Source organism: Drosophila kikkawai, chromosome 3R, assembly GCF_030179895.1.
Source record: "Drosophila kikkawai strain 14028-0561.14 chromosome 3R, DkikHiC1v2, whole genome shotgun sequence".
Lineage (NCBI taxonomy): Eukaryota > Metazoa > Arthropoda > Insecta > Diptera > Drosophilidae > Drosophila > Drosophila kikkawai.
In genome coordinates, this window is record NC_091731.1 from 13,568,926 (window position 1) to 13,591,876 (window position 22,951).

At 41.5% G+C, this 22,951-nt stretch overlaps 2 protein-coding genes across 3 annotated transcripts; one reads left to right on the plus strand and one right to left on the minus strand.

The window, feature by feature from the left end:
* Positions 1 to 261: 261 nt before the first annotated feature.
* Positions 262 to 1,636, minus strand: LOC108084536 (uncharacterized). Its single transcript, XM_017180773.3, has one exon. It carries the CDS (start codon positions 1,469 to 1,471, stop codon positions 347 to 349), a length of 1,125 nt encoding a protein of 374 aa, XP_017036262.1. The 5' UTR covers positions 1,472 to 1,636; the 3' UTR covers positions 262 to 346.
* Positions 1,637 to 6,457: 4,821 nt separating this feature from the next.
* On the plus strand, positions 6,458 to 19,959 carry beat-Vb (beaten path Vb). 2 transcript variants are annotated; one of them, XM_017180775.3, is made up of 7 exons: positions 6,458 to 6,645; positions 8,957 to 9,311; positions 14,350 to 14,503; positions 16,973 to 17,181; positions 18,647 to 18,780; positions 18,840 to 19,140; positions 19,550 to 19,959. In XM_017180775.3, exons 2-7 carry the CDS (start codon positions 9,263 to 9,265, stop codon positions 19,699 to 19,701), a joined length of 999 nt encoding a protein of 332 aa, XP_017036264.1. In that variant the 5' UTR covers positions 6,458 to 6,645; positions 8,957 to 9,262; the 3' UTR covers positions 19,702 to 19,959. The 2 variants fall into 2 exon arrangements, with proteins under 2 accessions (XP_017036264.1, XP_070143046.1); XM_070286945.1 differs by lacking the exons at positions 6,458 to 6,645; positions 8,957 to 9,311; positions 14,350 to 14,503; positions 16,973 to 17,181 and adding an exon at positions 17,559 to 17,620.
* The last annotated feature ends 2,992 nt before the right edge of the window (positions 19,960 to 22,951 follow it).

Sequence of the window (22,951 nt, forward strand, 5' to 3'; positions counted from 1 at the left end):
GCAATAAATTGTTTAATTATATAATGATATGCTTCCACTGAGCCATTAATAATTTGTTATTAATTCAATTTGGTTCGGTGTTGTTGTTCGGTGGAATTATTAATTAATTTATTATTATTAGTTATTGAATAAACATGAACGTTAAACAATTAATGCACTGAGCTCACAAGTCATATTAAATGGACATCAATGCTAATATAAAAGTTCTCCTAAACAGAAACTAAAATATATATATTTTTTTCAATAAAAAATAAACACAAATTTGATTAATAACACGAAAACATTTAATAATACAAATTAAGAACGAATATAAATTTAAAATAGCCATTGCCGTACATCGAACCAGCTAGGAACATAAATTCTGACGCGTGGACACACCTATGACCATAGCGTAACCGGGCTTAAAGGGATCCAGGATCACCATTTCCATGGGCTCCAGCTGCTGGAGCATCAGGCGTTCGCTCTCGGCTTCAATGGCATCCATGAGGCACACTTTGCTATCGATACTCGGTCCGTGCAGGAAGGCCACAAAGTGTCCTCCGGGCGCCAGGAAGTGGCGGGCATTCAGCATCAAGGAACGCACTTGGTCCGCCTGCGGCAACTCGCAGAAAATTACGTCGATGCCGGCGGGAACCTGGCGGCAGTACTTGTACGGCATTGTGGCATCCTCGATAATGGGCACGATATTGGGCCTATGACTGGCCAGAGCCATCAGCTGGCGTCCTGACCAAATGCCCTGCTCCACGGCATACACCATACCCGTTTCACCGACAATATCCGAGACGTGAGTCACCGAGTGCCCGAAGCCTGCCCCCAAATAGAGCACCTTGGCACCACTATGCAGGTGCAGATCGTTCACACCGCTCATGATTCCGGCGGCAAGCTTTGACTGAAACGGCGACCAGGACCGGAACTCGCAGCGCTTGCCCCTAAAGTCCGCCATGATCCGCTGCTCGCCGTAGTCATCCGAGCTGGAGCTCGTGTTGCGGGTAAGCAATTGGATGGCATCGACGCTATTTCGGTACAGGAAAACGCCACTGTGGCGATGCGGCCCAATGCTTTTCATGCTGGCAATGGACTCTACGCCCTCCACCTTATCCTCCCGGCCCTGACTCGAATCCCTACCAGGTCCTGGACCCTGCCCCATAGCTGACTGTATGGAAGCTGCTTCGCCGAAATCTTTGGCATTGCGATAGGAACTCCTGCCGGAGTTTCGTCCGGAGCTCTTGTTGGTAGGTTTCGAGGACAGACCCATGGAAGGTCTCGAAGAGGGTTTCAAAATGGATTTCGAAATGGGTTTTAATGAGGGCTTTGTTGGGACTTTTGAAGTGATCTTGGTGCTTGGCTTCGGCACAGCCTTGGGGGATAGTTTGACGAAAGGCTTGCCGGAGGTATTGGCCGGCGTATTCGAAGGTGAGTTCCTCCATGCAGCTACTCCTACACTCACCTTGCCGCGGCGCCGCTTGCCCATCGCGCTTAGGTGCTAGTCTCGCTCACCGGATCAGATGGGTTGAGCAACTTTGAATGGTTTTCTGGGTGAAGCAAAAAGTTATACTAATTTTTGTTGTTATAAAATTACATTTTTGACGGCAAACCGAACGTACAAATTGTTATTGTCTTGTGTTTATATTATCTTCTCAAAGAACTGAAATACATTTCAAAGAGTCATTCTCTTTATGCCTAAATATCCCATCGGATGGGGGTAATCGCAATAAGCGACGTTTTCCATTACTGAATATGCATAAATGGTAATCATTATAAATTATATTCATAACTCACCCCAGAGGCCGACTTTTTATGCGAATAATAATTAATTTTATTCGCCGCCAGCGAAATACTCTGGAGAAATGCACAGGGCGCAAGGAAAGGGCTGGGCACGGGAGGGGCAAAGGTCACTGGGGGGTCCAGTCGATATGCCGCGCGTGGGAAGTGTAGCCGCAAATGCTGCACATAATTTAACAAAGTGAACTGTACCGCGCCAGCAACAACATCTGGGCAATAATAATGGCCCAGAACACGAACGAAACAAGACCAAGGAACAGAAACAACAACCGGCCCGGCAACATTTCGACTTCATTTTGTTGTGGTTTTTCTTTTTGGCTCACTGCCCCTCTCTTTCTGGCAATGTACATAAAACTTTTCGGGCCACTACAATTTTTAATGCACTCTCTGACATTGGTTAAGGGGCCAAGGGGGGGCATTCTGGCGAACAAGCAAATGAAACTCAAGTGCATGTAGCACTGCCCTGGCCAAGTGGTGCGGCGTAAAAAAGGACAAAAAAAAAACAAATGTTTAGTCCAAGATCGACTTTCGTAATGCTCTTTTTTGGTTTTTATTTTTGTAAAATTCCCAGTAAAGTTATTTTAAAGTGCTTAAAAGTGTGAAATATTGTCTTAATGATGTTTTAAAAATATATGGGGATTTTTAATAAAAACCAATAAGCTCACCCGTTACCTAAGCTCTCGCTTCTTCTCATCTCGTTGTCTTTGCACGTTGTTATCGCTGCCACTCGCTGCTTTTGATCTTCGTTTAACCTCTCGCCCTTAATTTGTGATTTTCCCAATTTGAATATATATAAAAATATTTTTATGCTTAAGTTTGCCCTTGTAACTATAACCAAAATTATTGTAATACCCTTCCGTAGAGTAGAAAAGCAAACCGACGACGAAAACATAACAAAACAAAAAAAATTGCAACAAAAATGAAAGAGAAGGAATGAAATAAAACAGGCACAAGAAAGACCAAAACGAAAACAATAATAATACACCAGGGGGCGTGGGTGTGAGGCGGGAAAAACTCAGATTTTTAATAAACTTGCCGCGGCTCCTTGCTCGCCGGTCGCCTTTCTCCTTCCGAATTTCGCTGCATACTTTTGGGCGCAGCGACAATAGTCGCATTATTGTTGCCGCAGTGGCTGCTTATTTACGAGTATTTGCCTAGGAATGCGGCGAGCGTCTTGCCAAGTGGCTGAAACCCCTCAAAAAAAAGGAAACCAACTCCGCCTGCCCCTCTCATCTACATAATGAGCCATCATCCCCCGCCGAATGCCAGACGATGGCAGTTCATGAAAAATCAAGAGCCAAGAAGTTTTAGCCACCCTCACCGCAGATCCGCCAAAACTTTGGTCCAATGTAAATTTCGCCTGATCATGTTTGGAGTTTATTTGGGGGAAAAGACTAGAGGGAAGCTCCTGGAACTCTAGGATGGAGACAGGCCAGTCCTCGGCCACCTACACGACACGTCGGCTGCAACTCCATTAACCCTCCGGGAGCTGGGATGACACCACAGGCCCTTATGTCAGACCCAACCAAGCAGTTGTGCTTGCATGACACGGAATTAAGTGACCCAGAAGAAGGGTATTTGCTTTATATTACATTTATTTTTGGCTGCCACATTAAAACAGAGTTTATGGAAGTCAACACTGCGTATGAGTAATGCTCTTTAAAGCCAATAAAAACGTTTTAAACCATTTTAAGAAACTGGGAGAACAATTTATTTATATATTCACGTAAATATTTCTATATTTTCTGTATATTTCATATATTTCTTGTCCTTAGAAACATGAATTTATTAAGAATAAGCTTTTATTCACTTACATTTTATTACAATTAAGAATTGTTTTTACTACCTTCAGGTACTACTTTTCGGTTCAACAACTTTTGATATTTTATTGTAAACCCCTGGCACCTTATGTCCCCGTATCACATGGCCATCAGCTGTGTGTGCTGCCCTGCCATAGCTTGCTTAACGTGGCCAGAACGTGATGGCTGGGTGGCAGGGATGCAACGCCGTTGGGAATGCATTTTTAAAATACTCGCGCGCATTTTCGCAAATGGCAACAAACGGCGCCAAGTTTAGCAGCTGCGCTGCCTTCGGGCCCTGTAAAATGCAAAATCCAAATGCCCTGCTCCCTTGTTCACCAGCATCTCCCATCTCCCATCGCCTGGGCTGGCATGGCTTTTGGCATAACATTTTTAGCATATTTGTTGTAGTCTAAACACGTGACAAGTGTGCATGTGTGTGTGTGTGTGTGCTGAGAGGGCCATTAGTCCCTTGGTCATGCGCCGGGTACGGAAAACTCACGTGCCATCTACGGATATGCAGCTATTGCCGAAAAATAAAATAAAAACACAAAAAACTTTACCGCAAGAGCGTCGCCGGCGACAACAACGGGAATATATGAGAATGGCCTTTGGCCGAGGGGAAATCGCTGCGGTCATACATTTCCCATTGCATCGGCATACTTCTCGGCCCACATTTTAATCAATTTTTCAGGCATTTAAGTGCGCTGCATTCGAGGGTCTCCGCAGGGAAAACACATCCTGAGGTGGGTAAGAACTTTATAATAGTATAACTTTTACATTATTGATATTTTAAATAACAGTTTTTTTTAATATATTGTAATAAACCCTGCCTGATCAGTAATACTAATTTTAATTAATAGATTAAGCAAGCTTTTATTAGAGACAGAATAATTGTCCAAGACCTAAAACATTTTTAGAAATTCTACGACTTTATTACCATGACCCATGACACTGACTCCCAGATAACACACTCTTCCTCTAGGTTATTTTGAATTCCCAAAGAACGAAAGGCATAAGCGGATTGACGGGTCACATTCCGTGAAAGTTTACGAGCTCTCCTCGTGACCTAGCACAAATCCCTGTGGACAACGGGCGACAATAATGCCTGAAATTAAATAAATATGCTCGAATATTTTCAGTTTATGGCAATGTAAGTTGGTGGCAAAAGTACGCGCCATATATTCGATAAATACTTGAATATTAAATCAGCTTAATGCGAACGAACAGGGCTTGATAGTGCGGCTGGTGGAGGAGGGGCGCGGCACTCCACCTAGGCAGCCCTCATTGAGCTCATTAAGCCCATAAGCTTTATTGATTTTTAACAAGCTCTCCCAGTGGCCGTCCAGTGATGTCAATTTACAAAAATTAATTATTGCCAGCCGAGCAGAGTGGAAAATGCATTTGAATTGATTTGAGTTGATTTTATTTTTAACACAATTTCATTTAACCATTTAACCAGCAGCCATTAAGAGCAATTCGAGTGCATTATAGACTGTATGGGATTTTTTAAATATATTTTTAAAATCCCATTAAAATTTAAATACAATTTCTTAAAAAGAAAATTATTTAAAATATTTATATTTAAATTTAAAATTTAAGCTTAAGCATTTTATTGTTCATCTGTTAGTTTTGTGTGTGTTGTTTTTTCCCCATCAATATAACAGAAGCACAATAAACCACAAGCCAACATTAACATCAGCCCGACTGTCAGTGACAGAAGCTGATGGCAGCAGCTGAGGCAGGCACCAAAGATAACCTCCGATTTGGCCTTGCCAGGAGCAGCAGGAACAGCAGCTGCAGCTGCTGCGAGTGACTGATAACTGCAGACTTCGCCACTCTGTCCCTCTTTAACTGCCTTTTTGGAAACACAACAAATGAAATCGATAAGAAACTAAGCGGCTTGCCGGCGAAATTCCATTTCTTTTCGAGCAGAGAAACAGCAATTGCAGCTGCGGCTTAAGCCGCTAGATGCAGGCTCCTGGCTCCTGGTGGGATGCATTCCGCCATTCCGCCATGTCCGCTGGCCAAAATGCGGCCATCAGCGACAAAGACTGGCATGTGGCTAATAGGATTTGGCCTGGCTGGCAAATGTAGTTTTCAATTGTCTACTCCGCTGCACAAGGCCGCAGAGAGTTAATGCCACACTAAGCAGCCAAACTGTGGACTTAAGCGAGCGATTTAGCTGAGAAAGGTTGGGGTTTCAGTAAGCGTTTTAAACCAGAACTAGATTTTTAAAGAATTTACTAAAGAACTGGCCCACAGTAATTGTGGTTTTCTTTTAATAAGTGTTACTTATGAGATTTACATTTTATTTCATATTAAAATTATCTATGTAAACCACATTTTAAGTTTATGACATTTTTAGCAGGCTAAACTGTTTACTTTTAAGTTTCTTGTATTTGTTTATAATAATAAAACTTTACCAGAATTTCTTTTTAATAGTTCCACGTTTCTAACATAGCATTGCCTAACATTTTCTGTTATTCTTGCCAGGACTAAAACATTATGTTAGTGCCCTGAAAAAAGTCTCCACTCTGTTGTTTTAACAGAAAAATACCTTAACAGCAACCACAAAGCTACAAAGTAACAGGAGCAGCATCCCATGATTTATGGGAGACAAGAGAGCATCCAAGAGAGACGCCGCGCCCAAAGACAAACACTCTCTTCAGTGCTACATCTCCGGTTGGTATTTTCTCTTCAAAACAGCGGCTTTTCCGAGGAAAAATTCAGAGTACAGACCACGAAGCTGCGCCGCCGAAGGACCCATCGACCACGGCATCAAAGAGTTGCTCCGGTTCCGTGAAGGAATCCCGAGTGCCGAGGCCCAGACTCCAAATGCCGGAGTCAGTTTCACGGCAACTCTGGTGCGGAGCGGTACGAAGGGAGACGAGTTACCGAGCGAAGCGGTACGGTGAAGTTTTGCCAACAAAAGAAAAGCAGAAACCGAAGCGCGAAACATTAGTAAAAAATATTCAAGAATGTTAAAGCCTTGAAAAAATATCTCAAAATTAACGCACACCCACACCGACCGCACTGGAATTAAGCCCATATGCAAATCGAGGTAAAACTAGTGCCAAATGCATTGGCAGGAAACCATAAATATTTCAAGGCTCGTGTGTAGATTTTAGACAGCCAGAGTGTGTGCAAGAGAGACTCTACATGTGTGTGTGTGTACGTGTGTCATTTAAGCCAGTCAATGAAATGTTTGTTAATTATGTATGTGTTTACATTACATTGCCATTAAGTAATTAACTCAGCTCCGAGCAGAGCTGTTTAAGTCACTATCTCTGGCGAGTGTGTGTGTGTGTGAGCTTCATTTAGGGGAATCTGTGTGTGTGTGTGTGAGTTTGAGTGCTTGACATTGTCTCTGTCGATGGGAAACATGTTGCGTATACGCCATGTTAATGCACAACAAATTGAGAGCAAATTGATATGCCAAACTAGTCGAAAGGCAATTGCAATTGCAACTGCAAAGGCTAATCGAACTGGAGCCAGTGGAGAGCCAATCGACATCAATTTAAACATATATTTTCCATATAATTGTAAGGACATTGCCTCGGGAAATGGCTTCAACACAAAGGCCCATGTCTAATTGCATAAGCGAGGACTGCTCTACGGAATTTCCATTGTTTCACAACTGTGAAAAGAATTTTGTGCATTTGCCTTTGCCTTTGATTCAATTCCATATTCCATGTCATGCACATGTTAAATGGCATTTCCTGCTCCGGGAATTGCCAATCATATTTCTATCCAAATATTTTTATTGGCTCCCTGTATGCTTACAAGCTGACATCGATGGCTCTGTGAGATCATGTCAATCAACAATTTAAATTGCATCGAAACAATTCAATTAGCAAGTATTCAAACTTGTCTACGGCTCGAAACAATGCTAGTTGGCAACGATTTCGTTTGCTTACTCAACCAAAACAAAAGATAAAGCGCTATGGTCAAAATAAAACAACCAAAAATAGATTCCATTATTCAAAGAAAAGATATTTTTGTGAATGGTTTTCATTTAATTAAAAAATAAGTAAACCTACATGCTGTTTTAATTGATAAGCAGTCTTTACCTTGTGAGACTCAATATTAAATATAAGCTTTAAGGTTAAAAGAGATTGTTAAGAAATGAGAATAATTCAATCTTAGTTAATGGTAATTATCTCCTGATCTTTATCCCACATCCCCTCAAGCTTTATTTGCTCTCCTTGAATATCCACATCATTTATTTATAAACACATCAATTTAATTTTAGCCATTATAATCAAATATTTAAGCTATTCACTTTGCTTCTTGCTACTTCCTTCCTTTAGCCATTCCTTGCTTCCTGTCCTGTCCAATCACAATTGTAATTTGTTCATTCAAACTCCTCTGAATGTAACGAATATTTTTAGTAGCAAGCAGACCAGCTTCTCTTACCCTGCCTGCCTGCCTGTCTCAGTCTGTCCTTTTTTTTTTTAAAAGTAAAAAAAAAACGCCGTTCCGCAGCGAAAACTTTGCCGCGGTAATTTTAATAAACGCGTCAATGAAACCAAAACAATGACGACAGCATCAGCAGCAGTAACAACAACATTAACGAGGGGAAGCCCACAAAAAAGAAGCCACAATTTGATTAGAGCATTAAAGGACTTTGTGCCTGAAGCGTCCTGCCGAGGTCAGGCCACGATGCTGCCCGTACGTCCGTCTGCTTCCCAGGCTCGAGCTCAGCCCTTGAGATCCCGCCAGCAATGGGAATTTTTTGGCTTTTGTGGCAGACAAAGTTGTCTGTAAAATTTGGTGATTTTTTTCTAATAATTTTTTTTTTTTCTGGACCTTGGTGAATTTTTGAAACTGTCAACGTTTAAATAACGCTGACAATGACAATAAACAAATGCAGTAGCCAAACAGAATGGAAGCGAAAAAAAGTCAGAAAGGAAAGTTTAATAAAAAAGCCAAACCGAAACTTTACAAAAGTCAGACACGTGCGGACGGGGGAGAAAGACCCAAAGCGATGCACGGGGAGAAATTTGGGGATAACAAAAACCAGTATATATAAATTAAAATTATATGAAAATAATACACGACAAAAAGCTTTTCTGCTGAGAAATATATTTTTGTATTTTTAGATTAATATTTAATATAATTTTTAGTAAATCATGGTTACAAATAATTATCAAATAAATAATAATATCAATAATAATAAGTCCCTTAATCAATGTAAATTTATAATAAAAATAAAAGCTCTCTTTCCAAGTGTACAAACTAGAACGGAGGCGATGAATGTTTTTTGGACTTTGACGCCAAAAAAGTTTTCAAATTTAATAACCTTAAAACAAAAAAGAGCCATGCCAACGATTTCCTTTTTGGTAACAGGGATTCTCAATTTATTTTTCTAGCTCATTGGCCCGCTGACCTGTCAATGGCATTTATCGATATCGAAACTATATCTATATCCATGTAGATAGATGCCCGGCGAACCCGACGATGTAATCATAAGAGGCGGCGCGTAGAGCGGAAAAAGTTTTCCCTCTGAAAGTTTGGACTAATAGAAAATATGGCCGGCCATTGAGTTTGGCCAAAAAGAGCAAAGTTTCCCATCTCACTTCTGGTGCTCGCCGCCATTGGGATATATTGTTCCATGTGGCCAGGGAGCTGGATCGGCGGAATCGGCTGGGGGCTTTAAAGGCGACGGACTGCCCACAATGGACCTAGGTCGCTGGCTGCTGCAGCTGGGCGTGCACATGCTTTTGGGTAAGTTAAGGTTAAAGTCCTCGTCCTTGTCCGGCTGGTCTGTCTGGGTTCTATGTATAATAATGAAAATATTTCAAACTTTTCATTTTATTGCCTTTTGCTTTTAATCCTTTGGCAAGCCGCTGCTGCAAACCTTTTTTTAACGACAAAGTCGCCAACTTTGTGGTTCACACACACACACACACAGGCACAAACGTACACAGACAACACTATGGCATAGTCATTTAGGCATTTCCGCTTCCGCTCAGCGCCTTTGTGCATTTGGCCTCTGTTTTGACCCGAACACGAAATTAGCATAGCAATAAATGTGTTTGTTTGGGTGTCGCCGCCTTTCGCCTTTCGACCCAATAGAATGTCCTGACCCGGCCTCGACCACATCAATTTATGTTAATTTTATGCCGCCGAAATTGTTTTTTAAATACACTTTTAATTATGACCCGCCCAATGAAAGGCAAAAAGAGCCGAAACGACCAGAACTTGACATCGGTATATAAAAATAATAATTTCAATTAGCTTTAATGTGTCTGGGACAGATAAGTTGAGTGTCCTTTTTGTTGCTTTCACTATTGCTGGGACAATTCATATAGAATTCTGTCCCAGCAATTCTTTACCAAGGTTAGATCCCTACTTAATTTGCATCTAGGGAAGAGTTTATAAATAGTTATTTCTTTAGCTAAGGGATAAGGTTAATAAGTATTAAAAATTAAAATTATTTGATAGATTATTGCAATCTTTAATTTGCCAAACTTTCCTAAAAGAAAATTCCATTGTTTCTGTTATTTTTAAAACATAATTTCATTTTCAACAAAGAGTTAAACTAAAACATATAATATTTCATTCACTTTCTTAAAATAGCATTTCCATTGAATCCCAATTTAACATTTTTTTGTTCAATTTATTACAATTTATTATTCAAATTTGCCATATGCTAAAGCATATTCATTACCCAAAAAGAATGTCAAACAAAACTCTGCACAGGGATCCCGTTCCCTTTCCCATTCCCTTTTTTGCTTTAACGAGTTCATGCATTGTTTGAGGAACCCCAAAAAACTGACAAGGACAAGGACATAGACACAGACATTGACAAATGCCAAGGCAGGACATTTGCATAAACCAAACATAAATGCGACAATTTCAACCCGGAGTACGCCTTAAAGGATTTACCAGCACCGAATTGCGGAGTAAGAACTGTGGCAAGAAGGAAGTCCCTCAGTCGCTATATTTTATTTGCACTTTTCTAAAATTTATAGACGCTCTTAAAATTCACTGCAAACAGTGGCGCTCTGGCTGCTGCGAAAATAAATATTTGGCTACAACGGCGGAGACAACTTTGCCTCTCTGGCCCCAAGTGCCATAAAGTTTATTTAAACAAATTGCCGATTTTATAAGTGTCTTCAATTTTAGTAAGTGTGCGTTTCCCCCCCCCCCCCCCCCCCCCCCCCCCTCAAGCCCCCAGTTATCCTTCCACATTTATGCCCGAAGGCTGAGTAAACGATGAGATGTCTTTGCCATGTTTGCACACAAAAATTACACTTCTCTGCCTTCCCCCGGAAAATCGGGTCGGGAGTTTCGCATGTCATGTGGCCAAAAGTCTGACAAAGCCGCTTGCCAAATCTTTCGCCTGCATTCGAACTTGAAGATGAGGCTGGATTTTGGAGCCGGAATCGCAGTCGTAGGAGTCTCTCAAATCAAGTTTAAACTTTCACGCGTTTGCAGCTGCATACCAAATGGGATTTGAACGAATCTAGAAAAACAGAAGCCAAAAAACAACAGAGCCACGCATTCGGAATCAGCATCAGCTGAAGAATCTCGACAGCAGAGTTGACCACACTCAAAGAAATAGGGCACTATGAGGGGGAGATGTACTTACAAAGGATAATTAAAGAGATTTAAAGTGTGCAGACTAATTAGTTTAATTTTAATAAATATCTAAATATATTTCTAATAGAAGATATACCCCATAAAAATATATTTAAATTTTAGTTTATTAAAATAACTATATGTTAGGTAGTTTTCGTTTCCACTTATTAAATGTTAGATAATTCCCAGCACTCTTCTGACCTTTTCTCTTCAAGTGCATGTTAGTTGGCCAAGCTTTTTGTGGCCAAGTTGCCCCCGCTCGTGTTGCTCGTTTAGCAGCTCGAGCTTTCTATTTTTGTGTTTTTGTTTTTCTGTAGCTACTGCGCTTTGCTGAGATTAGCATCTTTATTTGTGTTTGTTTGCCGCAGCCCAGCCCTGAGCCAAACTAAAACAAACTCCCCCCTCGATTCAAAGTCTGGGAACTGGGAACTGGGAACTGGAACCCGAAACCCAATCTAGCACTTGTCGTTGTTGGCCCCGCATTTGTATGCAAATTATAGACGCTTGGCCCCTCGATTTTCTCTCGGATTTCCCGCCACTTTCCCGCCTTTCCTGCTCCTTGGGCTGCTTACTTTACCCTCGGTTTACTGCAGATTTGTCTGTTCGAGCGTTTATCGTTCGTCGTCGGCGGCAAAATGCTTAAAGCGGATTTCAAGGCAGCCGGGAAAATAGGAAAATAGCCAAAATACATTCTGTATATTTCTTCGAACTATTCGAATGCGGATCCGGATCCCGGGGTCGCCCATTAAAGCCACCTTCTCGGGGAGCCTTCCAAGCAGAAGAGCTTATTGAACTGCTTTTGGCCCTTGACTTTCATTAGAGCCGCCTGAGATGTCTTCTTTGTTTGCGGAGCTTCATGGCCGCAAGCTAACAGCTGCGCCAGACAGGCAAGGGGGCCTGGCCGGAGGCGGGGAAAGTGCACTGGGAGAAAATATGTGCAAGATACACCCACACACTGATAACCTATTCTATTTATGCATTTCCAAAAAATGCATACAAATATTTTAAGCTAGGGAAAGCACGATCAATCCTAAAGTTATTATTATATTTTATTTAAATAGGAAGTAGTTAAATCGAATAAAATTTCAATTTACAATTTAATATCTTTACATTTTTTATTTTTATTAAATTCTATATTGATTTCTGTTTATTATTTCCTAAATCTTCTCAGAGTGCACAGCAACAACAACGAACTGATGCGATGCTTTGACTGCTCCTCCTTGATTTCATCCTCAGTCTGAGTTCTGAGCCTCTGACTCGGAATCTTCCCAGCCAAGACTCTGGCTTTGGTCCTGCTCCTGGGCTTGGTTCTGGTTGTTAGGCAGCCAAGTTCACTCAAGTGCGTTGATTGCCGTGCAAAAAAGTTTCGTTTGTCTGTGTTTGATGTACTTATTTTTATTATTTACATACACGAGCAACACACACAAACACAGCCGCAAACAGTTGTGTCCTGTCTTTGAGTCGCGCAGGTGAAGTTTTCCATTTACTTTTCCTCTACGGCTGTCATTAAGCTGCGGTTGCCGCTGCCATTTGCGAATGTGTTTGCCATTGTCGTTGTTTTTGTTGTTATCCTTGTTGTTGCTCTTGCTGCTGCTGCTGCTGCTGCTGCTTTGACATGCTTCAAAGGACTCATGTCAGGAGACGAGAATCCGAATCAGAGAATCGGAATCACAACCAGAATCAGGCAGGCACTTTTGTCTGTTTCTTCGTTGTTTGTCTATTGAAAGTTTAAACAAGTTTTCCACGATTTCCCAGATGTTGCAGTCGTCCTGGCAAACCGAAAATAAATACCCTGCTAGTCGGAGCCTTTGGCAATGCCAACTTTTGACATCCTTGCAAGTTATTTCAACTGTAAACTGCGACAAATTAAATTCGCGAGTGTTGCATCTGCAACTGTTGCTGGTGTTGTTCGCCCCTGTTGCTGGTATTCCTGCTGCAGTTGCTCCTGTTACTGCTGCTGTTACCTAATGCGATTTGCGAAAATTATGCACAAGTTGGCATCCAGTTGACGACGAGTCCCGGATTGCTTTGCTTATCGTGCGGCTGTGAGCCTTAGTTGCCATTGCAACTTCAACTGGGCCAAGATTATGGAAATTCGCAGCGGCAACTTCGGCATTTAGCGTGGTGTAAGAAGAAACAGCAAGGCAGCGGCAGCTCCGGGACAAGCAACAACAAAGCACCGTTCCAGCTAATGATATTAACCATTTTTTCCGGCATTTTCCCTTTTTTTGCGCCCTGCCTGTTTGCACTTAAAAGCGTTCTGCAAATTGTAAAAACCAGCACGCGGTTTGGTTGCAGTTGCGCCTGCATTGTCGGTGGCAGCCCTTAGTTTGTTGTTTTTCCCAGCACTCGAGGAGATCCTGTTTGAGTTTTAGTGCCAAGCATTTCTACAAGTTCATTCAATTAGGAGTTGTGCGTCAGTCAGTCCTTGTCCTTCATCCTCCTCCTGCAATGCTTTAATACGTTTCGTTTTCGTTTTGCTTTTGACAAGTTTAAAATTCACAGCAGCAGCGATTACGAGTGTTTCTCAATTTGCAACAAGGGCGAATGAGTGATGAAACATGTCAATTATTCCTGGGAAAAGATACAATTTTAGTTAAAATAATAGGAAATGCCAGCTTTTAATCACTTTCTAAAAAATAAAATGGTAGTATTACATGAATTTAAGATGGGGAAAAATGATTAAGAAGATCTTTCCAGGCAATTCTACTTTAAAGAAAACCCGTCATTACTTTAAGCTTTAAATATTTTACGACTCATAAAACCAGCTTTAATTTACCACACAGAAAAAAGCCAATCCTTATTTTACTCAATTGAGAAAATATTGATCTGTCCAATGAACATCGAGAAGTTTTTGCCCTTATTCGAAGGAGACAGTCTGTCCCCTCTCCTATATTCAAATGATAATTTTTTATTACGCACAATCTCTGACATGAAATCGGGATTCTGGGGAACTGGTTTAATGCCTCAATTTAAGGCAGGCGACAGGCGAAATGCAAAACATTTTTATTTCGTTGCCAGTTTTTCGTATTTACTGTTTTTGGTTCAGCATTTTTATGGCATTTCTCATCATTTTATCTGACGCTTTTCATCTGGCTGCATGGGACTAACCTTCTCTCTCCCCTCTGTTCTGTTTTTCTCTCTCCCCTCGGAAAATCCCCGGCACCGACATTGCCAGTTGTGCGGCGCATTCAGTGTCTACGTGTGACTGACATCAATGTGCCACAAATTGTTGATTTTCGTGATAACGTGACATTATCCTGCAGCTATGACATAAGTGGTCACACGTTAAATTCGGTTAAGTGGTACAAAAACGGAAAGGAGTTTTTTAGGTAAGTACGAATATTGCCGCATCAGATGGATTATGTATACATAAATATTATATATATACTAGGGGTTGGGTGTTATGTGTTACACACTATGCGTTATGGTTATATATTAAACGAAAACCTGAACAGAATCAAAATTTATTAACTTTTAAACGATATATAAAAGAAGAAAATAAATAAAGATATATTTTATATTATCACATATCATTGGTATTTTTAAAACCTTGAATAAAGAATGAAAAATGCAAAGAAGCTCTGTTAAATTTTGATAAATTACCTCATTATCCTCTTAACAATTATCGAATAATTAAAAACTAATCCAGTTAATGCTAAATACAGTTTATTAGCTGCCAATTATTTATGAAATTAGTGCAAAATATGTACTGTTTCATCGTCCCACACGGAGACCTGATAGCTCTGAGGCTCTTAGCCCACTGTCGCTGACCATAATTTATGATATTTATTTCAACACGCAGCTGTCAGATGCACGGAAATCTGGGCCACGGGCCCCTGCTGCTGACCCCTGACCTCCTCTGAGCCCGGAGTGCACACACACGCACTCGCACACAAATATGTTCTGTGTCGGCCGACTTTCTTGCTCAATTAATTATTAAATAAATTAATTTGTGTTGGCAAATTAATTTAAATGTTTGACCAAAGCTTCGAGCCCTACAACCAGCCCGCACACACACAAGAGCCGACTCTGTTAAGCGGCATTTATTATTTATGCACACATCGTTTGCAGCGGGACAAGCAACGAATTAATTGCCCAAAAGAGCACATATTTCGGCAGGCCGTACCAAATATGATGATTAAAAGACCATTTGACCCCAACAAGTGGCTGGGATGACACTCCATTATTGTTAGGACTTTCCAGCTAGGATGATGTGTGTGTGTGTGTTTGTGTAATGAAAAATCTCGAGTGGCTGCCTCGCGTTTTGCTTAATTAAAACTGAGCAGGGACATGCGAATATATGAACTGCCGCACGGAGAAAAGCTGCGAGAAAAAGGGGAAACTCACTGAGAAACTCAGTGAGAAACGAGACAGTTAGCCGGTCTCATGGGGCGAGCGAAAGTTTTAATTAGACAGCAGCACGTAAAAGTCAACTGGAGGCAAATTGCAATTGCAATTCCACTTGCACTTGCCAGCCGAATGCAAATTAAGGCAAGCACACAGATACAGAAGAGCAGAAAGAGCGCCAGAAGTTCGCAAATGGCTGGCAATATTTTTCTTCCCTTTGAGTTTCTCGGCAACTAATTGCCAATTTTCAAGGATTTTTAAGTTGCAACACAAACGGCAAGCCAATTACATACTTGAACCTTAAAGTATATTTATTATATATTTTAAATTTTATTAAATAATAAAGCCATGTCGCTACAGCAACCTTGGTAAAATAAACTTAACGTGTATTCTAGTTGCCAGTTTTTCTTCTCTTTATTTATTCTTTGTGTGGAAGGACAAACAGAACCCAAGCACTGGGAGATGCTCTGGCATTATTCTGTCCCAAACAAATCCCCTTGTAACGAGCATCGGACGGCGGCGGTTGCCGTTTATATTGCTTATCAAATTTGTTGATTTGCTGCCGCAGTTACCGCCTAAGCCGCAAATAATGCGAAATCGGGCCCAGACCCGCCCCCTTCTCTATCATGGCTATTAACAAGTAGCGCTCGAAGGCGACTTATCAACACTACAGCAGCGCACAGAAGTAGGCAACGATTTTTCTGCTTTAGCCAGGATTTTATTTATGGGGTTTTCGGAGAGTGCGGAGAGGGGAAAAGCCACTTGACATCTGTGTGAGTATGGGTGTTCGGGTGCGTGTGCCGGACAAGTTTTCCACTCGAACACTTTTTGTTGTGGATTCCGCTTTTTACATGTTTTTTTTAGGCATTTGTGGGATTAATGAGCATCAATCCACAATACAAAACAAATTAAAGGGGCTGCCCTCGGCTCTTAGCCACTTTACCCCCTTTCTCTGTTGATTTTCCCGGCTTCTGCCCCACTCAACCCCATTTCTCCACACGTCGAACCCACATCGGCAATCAGTTAAGGTTGAGTGCATGTAAGCCACTTGTCTGCGAGTGGCGAAAAAGAGAAACGATTCCTCCATTTCCTGGCCAGTTTGCGTTGATGGCTTTGAAAGCTTTTAACCCAAGCCTACGACACACATCTGCAGATTATCAGTTGGCTTTCCAAAGGACGAGGGCTGGGAGTCCTTTGCAATTTGCGGCCACTTTGCCAGCTCATCTGCACCGTCACTGTGAAGTGAGGCTATTTTTTACCCGCCTTTTGGGATGTTTTTTAAAGTGCAAATAGGAAAGGTTTATTTTGTTTCAAAGCTGCAATGTATCGATAATGTATTTTGAGAAGGAAAGCCTGCAAACAATCTTACAATATATTAGGCATTTATTACCACAAAACAGTATGAATATTATCTTATGTTTTTATTTGTTGTATCACCTCTTACCCCGCAGGTACTCGCCCCTCACCCCGCCCACATATATACCCTTTGCCGTGGAGGGCGTGCAGCTGATCGATGACGGAAACGAGTGCAACGAGTCCTCCTGTCGCGTGGAGCTCAATTTATTGGGCGTCAAGTCGTCGGGCGTCTACAGGTGCGAGGTGTCCGGCGATGCGCCCCACTTCCAGCTAACTGCACGCGATGCCAACATGAGCGTTGAGGGTGAGTTCCAAGGGGATCCATAGAGATGGAGATGCTCCTCCTGGTAAGGGGAGTGCTTGAGAAATGAAATGCAATTGCAATTGTTAGTCTTAAATTAACGAGAGTGGGGCCAGCACGTAAGACGAGCGCCCACAACATGCACGTGCTTTAAAATTATCTCTGAGTAATGCAAATGCCGAAAGGCACTGAACAAAATTAAAGATAGATATTTTCTTCAGTCTTAAAATCCCAAATAGAAAACTCTATTGTATTGTTGTTTTTTTATTTGTATATAGGCAATTTCTAGAGAAAAATGATCTCATTTAGGTTCATACAAAACCAAGTAGCTTACGATTTTCTCGCTGTGCCTCCACTACACACTCCTCGTTACCTTTACTGCGTTCGCGCTATTCCCAGCGTGTTGCCTTTGCCGCTGCACAGCATAAACAGAGTAAAATGTGTAATTTCCGTGATATTTTAATAGTAAACAACGGGGGGAAGAAAACTGCAAGGAGCATGCAGAGCCGTTTGCATATATGACGAGCTGGCAAAGTGGCTGGGGGCCAGGAGGCGGTGGGTGGTGTTGCAAACGCACAGGATAAGCTGTTCGAGGCAGGCAGCCAGGCAGCCAGCCAGGCATTCAGGATGTGCTCGCGAGAGGAACAGTGCGCGTTCATAAAATGTAGCCAAGAGATGCATGTGATTCGCATCCGTACACACACACACACCCACATAAACTGAGAAACAGATACAGCTACAGCTATAGCTGCGGCACCCTTCCTGCCGCTCCTTTTCGTGGGTGTGAGTGTGTGCGGCTCTGTGATTTACGGCAGCACTTTATGCTTAAAAAGGATATCGCTAAAATGAAAAGCTCCGCCACTGCCAGCGCCAGTGTCTGTGTTGCTCCGCTTTCCCAGCATGTGCGTGTTTGTTGCCTTCGTTCTCTTATTTTCGCTTTTACTTTTGCCCCACAGGATGTTTCTCTGCATGTGTTTTATGATCATCTATTTTTCCGCTGATATAAAATAAATATCTTGTAGATGCGGGGCAGCCGTAGTCATGCCTCTGGCTCTGCTGTTCCTACTGTTGTTAAAATATTTTTAAAAATTGATCAAAAGCAAATAGAGAACTTGAGGGGGTTCGGGGAGGCTGGCAGAGTAACACAAACAAAAGATGCGGGAGCAGGAGCATAAACATTGGCGAAAAAGGTGCGCCATTTGCATGTGTAATGTGCGTTTAAAATTAGCTAAGGACGAAACTGGGATGCACTCAGCCGGGGCAAGAGTCATCTGTCTCTCCGAGAAAAATCTGTTTTTTTTTGCGATTTGTATTTATAATGCAAAAGCAAGTACTTGCTCGTAGCTTTGTTTTGGATAGTTACTCTTAAATCTCTTCAGTAACTGGGAGAAGACTAGGGCACAATTTTCACAGTAGCTTTTATAAATAAATTTATATTTAAAAAGTAAATACAACTTTGTAATTTCAGCTCTTCCCCAGAACAATCCACTTATCAGCAGCTTCCACTCGATGTATCACTTCGATGACTTTGTGCAAGTTAACTGCAGCACCGACTTCTCCAGTCTGTTTACCAGAATCACCTGGTACATCAATGGGATAAAGGTGGATACAATTACTCCATTATTTATATACAAGCTTTAATTTACTCTAATATCTTGCAGGTTTCCTTGGTTGACCTGCTGCCTAGCATTGAGACCACGATTGCCGCCCACGAATATAACATGCGTCGCATTGTCTCCCAGCTGAACTTTTATGCCAACGATCCGCGCTTCCATCAATTGCAGCTTCAGAAAATAAATCAGCAAAAGAGATCCTTCTTCCCAAACAGGCTAGGCCTGGAGCTGCGCTGCGTGGCGGAAGTAGATCGATATCCGCATCTGCAGCGCGAGGCAACCATGTTTGCCCAGGTTTTCCGGGATGACATCGACCTGAAGAACCAGAAGCTGACCAACTCACGATCAGGTGGGTCAATAATATAAGCTTAAAATTGGTCTTCTTAAGGAATTAAATTTAAAAGTCACAAAAAACTGAAATTTTAGTAGACATATACAAGTTTTTTATTTTCAAAAATAATGTTTTTAAAATGTATTTAATTAATCATTATTACTAAAATGTTAAAGAAACCCGTTCACGTTGCGGCTCATTAAATCTATGCAAATTTAAAACTTGTAGCTACCAAAGTGTTGCACTTCCCCACTTTCCCACCACTACTTCTGCCCTTAATGCACTTGACCGCAATGTCGCCGGCCGCTAATTAAAAATAAATACGTTTCCATGCCGACTGACAGTCCGTTCGTGGTCGCGTATTTGGACAATTTTTAACGCAAATTAATAAAAGTGTGACCTCTGCTCTTCCTCTCTCCCCTGGCAGTTGGCAGCCAAAGGGCACAAGTGCAGCATCTGCCCACGACGATGGCGTTGACGATGGCTGCCGCGATGACCGCAGTGCGACTCTTCACACCGCTGACATTCCAATATGGCGCACGGAAGTCGGCGCGCTGCAAAATGGCGGCCGCAGCATAAATGAACTCTCTGTTGTTTCCGGTTTTGATTGCGTTTGTTAAACCATTTTTATAGCTCTAAGCAACTGAAATGCACGTGAGAATTTACAAAAGAATCTATGTAAAATGTATATGTATAATTGTACGATAATTAAATGTCACTGATAATATATATATATGGAATTAAGTATAGTCTAGGGCAGCGAGCGAGTCCTGTAAATAGCCTTTAAGTGTGTAATGCAATTATAAGAACACAATGAAATCATCATCAATAAACAAGCAACCGAACACGAATGGCATCGCATATTCTGATTTCTTTCGGGTCCATGGGCCACGCCCCCCAACTCTGCAACGCCCCTGCATGCTATCAGACAACCGCAAAAGTGCCGTTAAATATGCTGTTGGGCTCCCTTTTTCTGGTTCGCATTGCGCTTTATTGTTTCACTTATTTTTGTTGTATGTATGTGTTTTTTTGAGACCCATGCCTCGCATGCCTTTGGCCACGGCAGATATGTGTACCACGCCCACAGAGGCATTCGGCCCCTCCCAACCCGCAAAACGAAACGTTCGTCTCGTTTCCATTTCGCTTTTAAATCGAATTCAATGAATTCGATTGCAATACCCCCCTTGCATACGCAAGTTTGTGGCACTGAAAGCGCCAGCTCTCAGCATCAGAGGGCCTGGTTGCCAAGTGCCGACACTGTCCAACAAAGTTGGGCCCCTGGGCTTTTAATGGAGAGTACATTGAGCTCAAAAGCCTAATTGATGTGACGTAAATATAGAATTTAACAAGTCACAATTCCATTCAATTGTAATTTATTTGAAATATAATTATCTTTGTGTCTTAAAAAAAATAGTAAACAAAAAATTATTTTTAAATTGAATAATTTAAATATCATCATAATTAACTATATATTTATTACTTGACTTTAACTATATTTATAGAAAATACCAGGCAATTATTTTAATTTTTATGCTTAGTATTTATATTAGTTTTTTTTTCTTGATTTTTCATGTGTTGCTTGTGGCTTAATTAAAAAGTATACACATAGGAACTCCTTCGTTCTTTTTCCCTCTTAAAGTTATTTTTATTTATTTTTTTCAGTTTTAATTTTCGTTGATTTATTAAAAACTCCAACCCCTGCAAGCTGACTGTTCCCTGTTTTTACGTCTATAATGCCCAGCATCGACGTGCAGTGATCAACGAGGCGTAGCACCCTCTGTCCATATCCGTATCCCTTTCGGATAGAGCCCCTCTGTCTGTTTGTCTTTGTGTCCGTGTCGGCTTACCCCATCATCATCCACTGTCTGGCAGCTATGATTGGCTCTGGCCAACAGAGATTGTTCTAGCGGACAAGGAGCTATGGAAATCCGTGCTTTTTCTGACTTTAACACCCAAGAAATGAACTATCTTTAAAACTTTACAAATAAAATAAAAAAGAAACCTCCTGCTTGAAAGTGATGTTTCAATCAATTAAATGATATTTTCAAGGGCATTCCTTATGCTCCTTTTACTGAATCCTTAAGATTTCATTTATCAGGAGTATATTTATGGCTTAAGGTACCTTTTCGTATTAAAACATCCCAGCGGGAACAGGGTCTCCATGCTCTCCGATATAAAAATGAGGGATCAAAGTGGCCCGGGCCAAGAACGGTAGCTACAGCAACAAAAGCATGCTGGATAAAAAGACTATTAAGCGATAATTTATTTGTAATCTGCGTCGTGGACGGACGGTCCTTCAGCATCCTGCATCCGAGTCCCAAGAACCAAGAACCACTGCACTCGTGCACAGAAAAATAAAAGCATATTTTGCAAATTTAGTTCTGTTTTAATTTCTTATGACTTTGATAGGAAACAGTAAGAAAGATGCTATATTTCCTTAATTAAAAAATACTATCAATTTCAATACAATACTTTAGCACACTAGGAACTCGATCTAGAGTGTCCTTTACCCTGATATACACAAAATATCTCATTTTTCTTCCTGTGTAAAAGGGACGAAGACGCCGACGGAAGAAAGGATGCCGCTCATCTCAGGGGGCAATAAAGCGACGCCAGCAGCAGGAGCACAATCCTGGCAATGGCCCAGGCAAATATTTAAAGGCGCTAAGACGGCAGCAGAAAATGCGGGGAGAGGCAAAGTGTAAAGCGCGTAGGGTCGAGGAAAGACTCCGACTCCGAAAGAGGGGTTCCCCAACACTGCGGACAGCCGAGCTTTAAAGGCAGAGCAAATTAAATGATTTTGCCAGCTGGCTTAAATAACAACAAATGCCAATTACGATTGCTTTAATGGGCAAGTAACAGTAACGCAGACAGCAGCGAGAGGGGAGGGGCGGACAAACGGACGTCGGATTGAGGGAAATGGTCACAGAATGCACTTGCTGCTCCAGAAAACCGCAAGGATTAAGTAATTTCTGCCAGACATGCAGCAGCCGCAATCGCCAAATGAACACAAAAACTTTGGCCCACATTTGGGCCAGCGAAAGGGACGGCTATACGGCTGGGTGACAGAGGAGGAGGAGGGCCGCACACAGAGGGAATGGCAAAGGACTCTGGCACTCTAATGCACTCGTGTGTGCAATAAATTGGCATATCCTTGCTAGCTCACACACACCACACCAAACACACGCACAGAGCACGAGCGATGCCGGGCGTAAGAGCAGAGAAAGAAATTAAGCTCGATTGTTATCCAATATCCTTTGGGATAGGTCAGTAATCGAAAAACCGGTTAGATAAAACGCGAAAGGATATTTTTTGTTTCTAAATGAAGGACTTAACATGACACCAAAGCTATTAAGAACCTTTTTGAATTGTAAAATAAGTATGGAAAACTTAAAAATATATATTGAGCTTAGTGAGGAATAATCTAGCTGTATCCTTATTGAAGATCCAAAAGTGCTTTAAACATTTTTTGGACTTTGAGTCTATCCGACATAATTTAGATCAAAGTCTTAAAAATTCAACTTTTTCTGATATGGCCAGGGACTTATTCAGTTTAGCATTGTTGATGAACTTCAAAATTCGACGTGATTTCTACGTTTTTAGCTAGAACCCGTTGGGAATTCTAATGCAGCGAAAGCGGTAAGTACACCCATGCTGATGGAGCTCTTTATACGCTTTGGAATTTGTTCCACTTTAGAAATACCCGAAAAAATATATATACAAAATGGTAATTTTATATAAGATAATTAAAACCTATACTTTAAAAATACTTATACAAGGTATTTTTCCTCGGTGCACTCGCAGACAAACACAGCTGGTGGACACACAC

What these genes read in the sequence shown, in the direction of transcription:
- beat-Vb (XM_017180775.3), top strand. Translation starts at nt 9,263, where the DNA reads ATGGACCTAGGTCGCTGGCTGCTGCAGCTGGGCGTGCACATGCTTTTG. An exon ending in AACGGAAAGGAGTTTTTTAG is followed by an intron (nt 14,504 to 16,972) that starts GTAAGTACGAAT and finishes CTTACCCCGCAG; the next exon opens with GTACTCGCCCCTCACCCCGC. An exon ending in TGCCAACATGAGCGTTGAGG is followed by an intron (nt 17,182 to 18,646) that starts GTGAGTTCCAAG and finishes TTGTAATTTCAG; the next exon opens with CTCTTCCCCAGAACAATCCA.
- LOC108084536 (XM_017180773.3), bottom strand. Translation starts at nt 1,471, where the DNA reads ATGGGCAAGCGGCGCCGCGGCAAGGTGAGTGTAGGAGTAGCTGCATGG.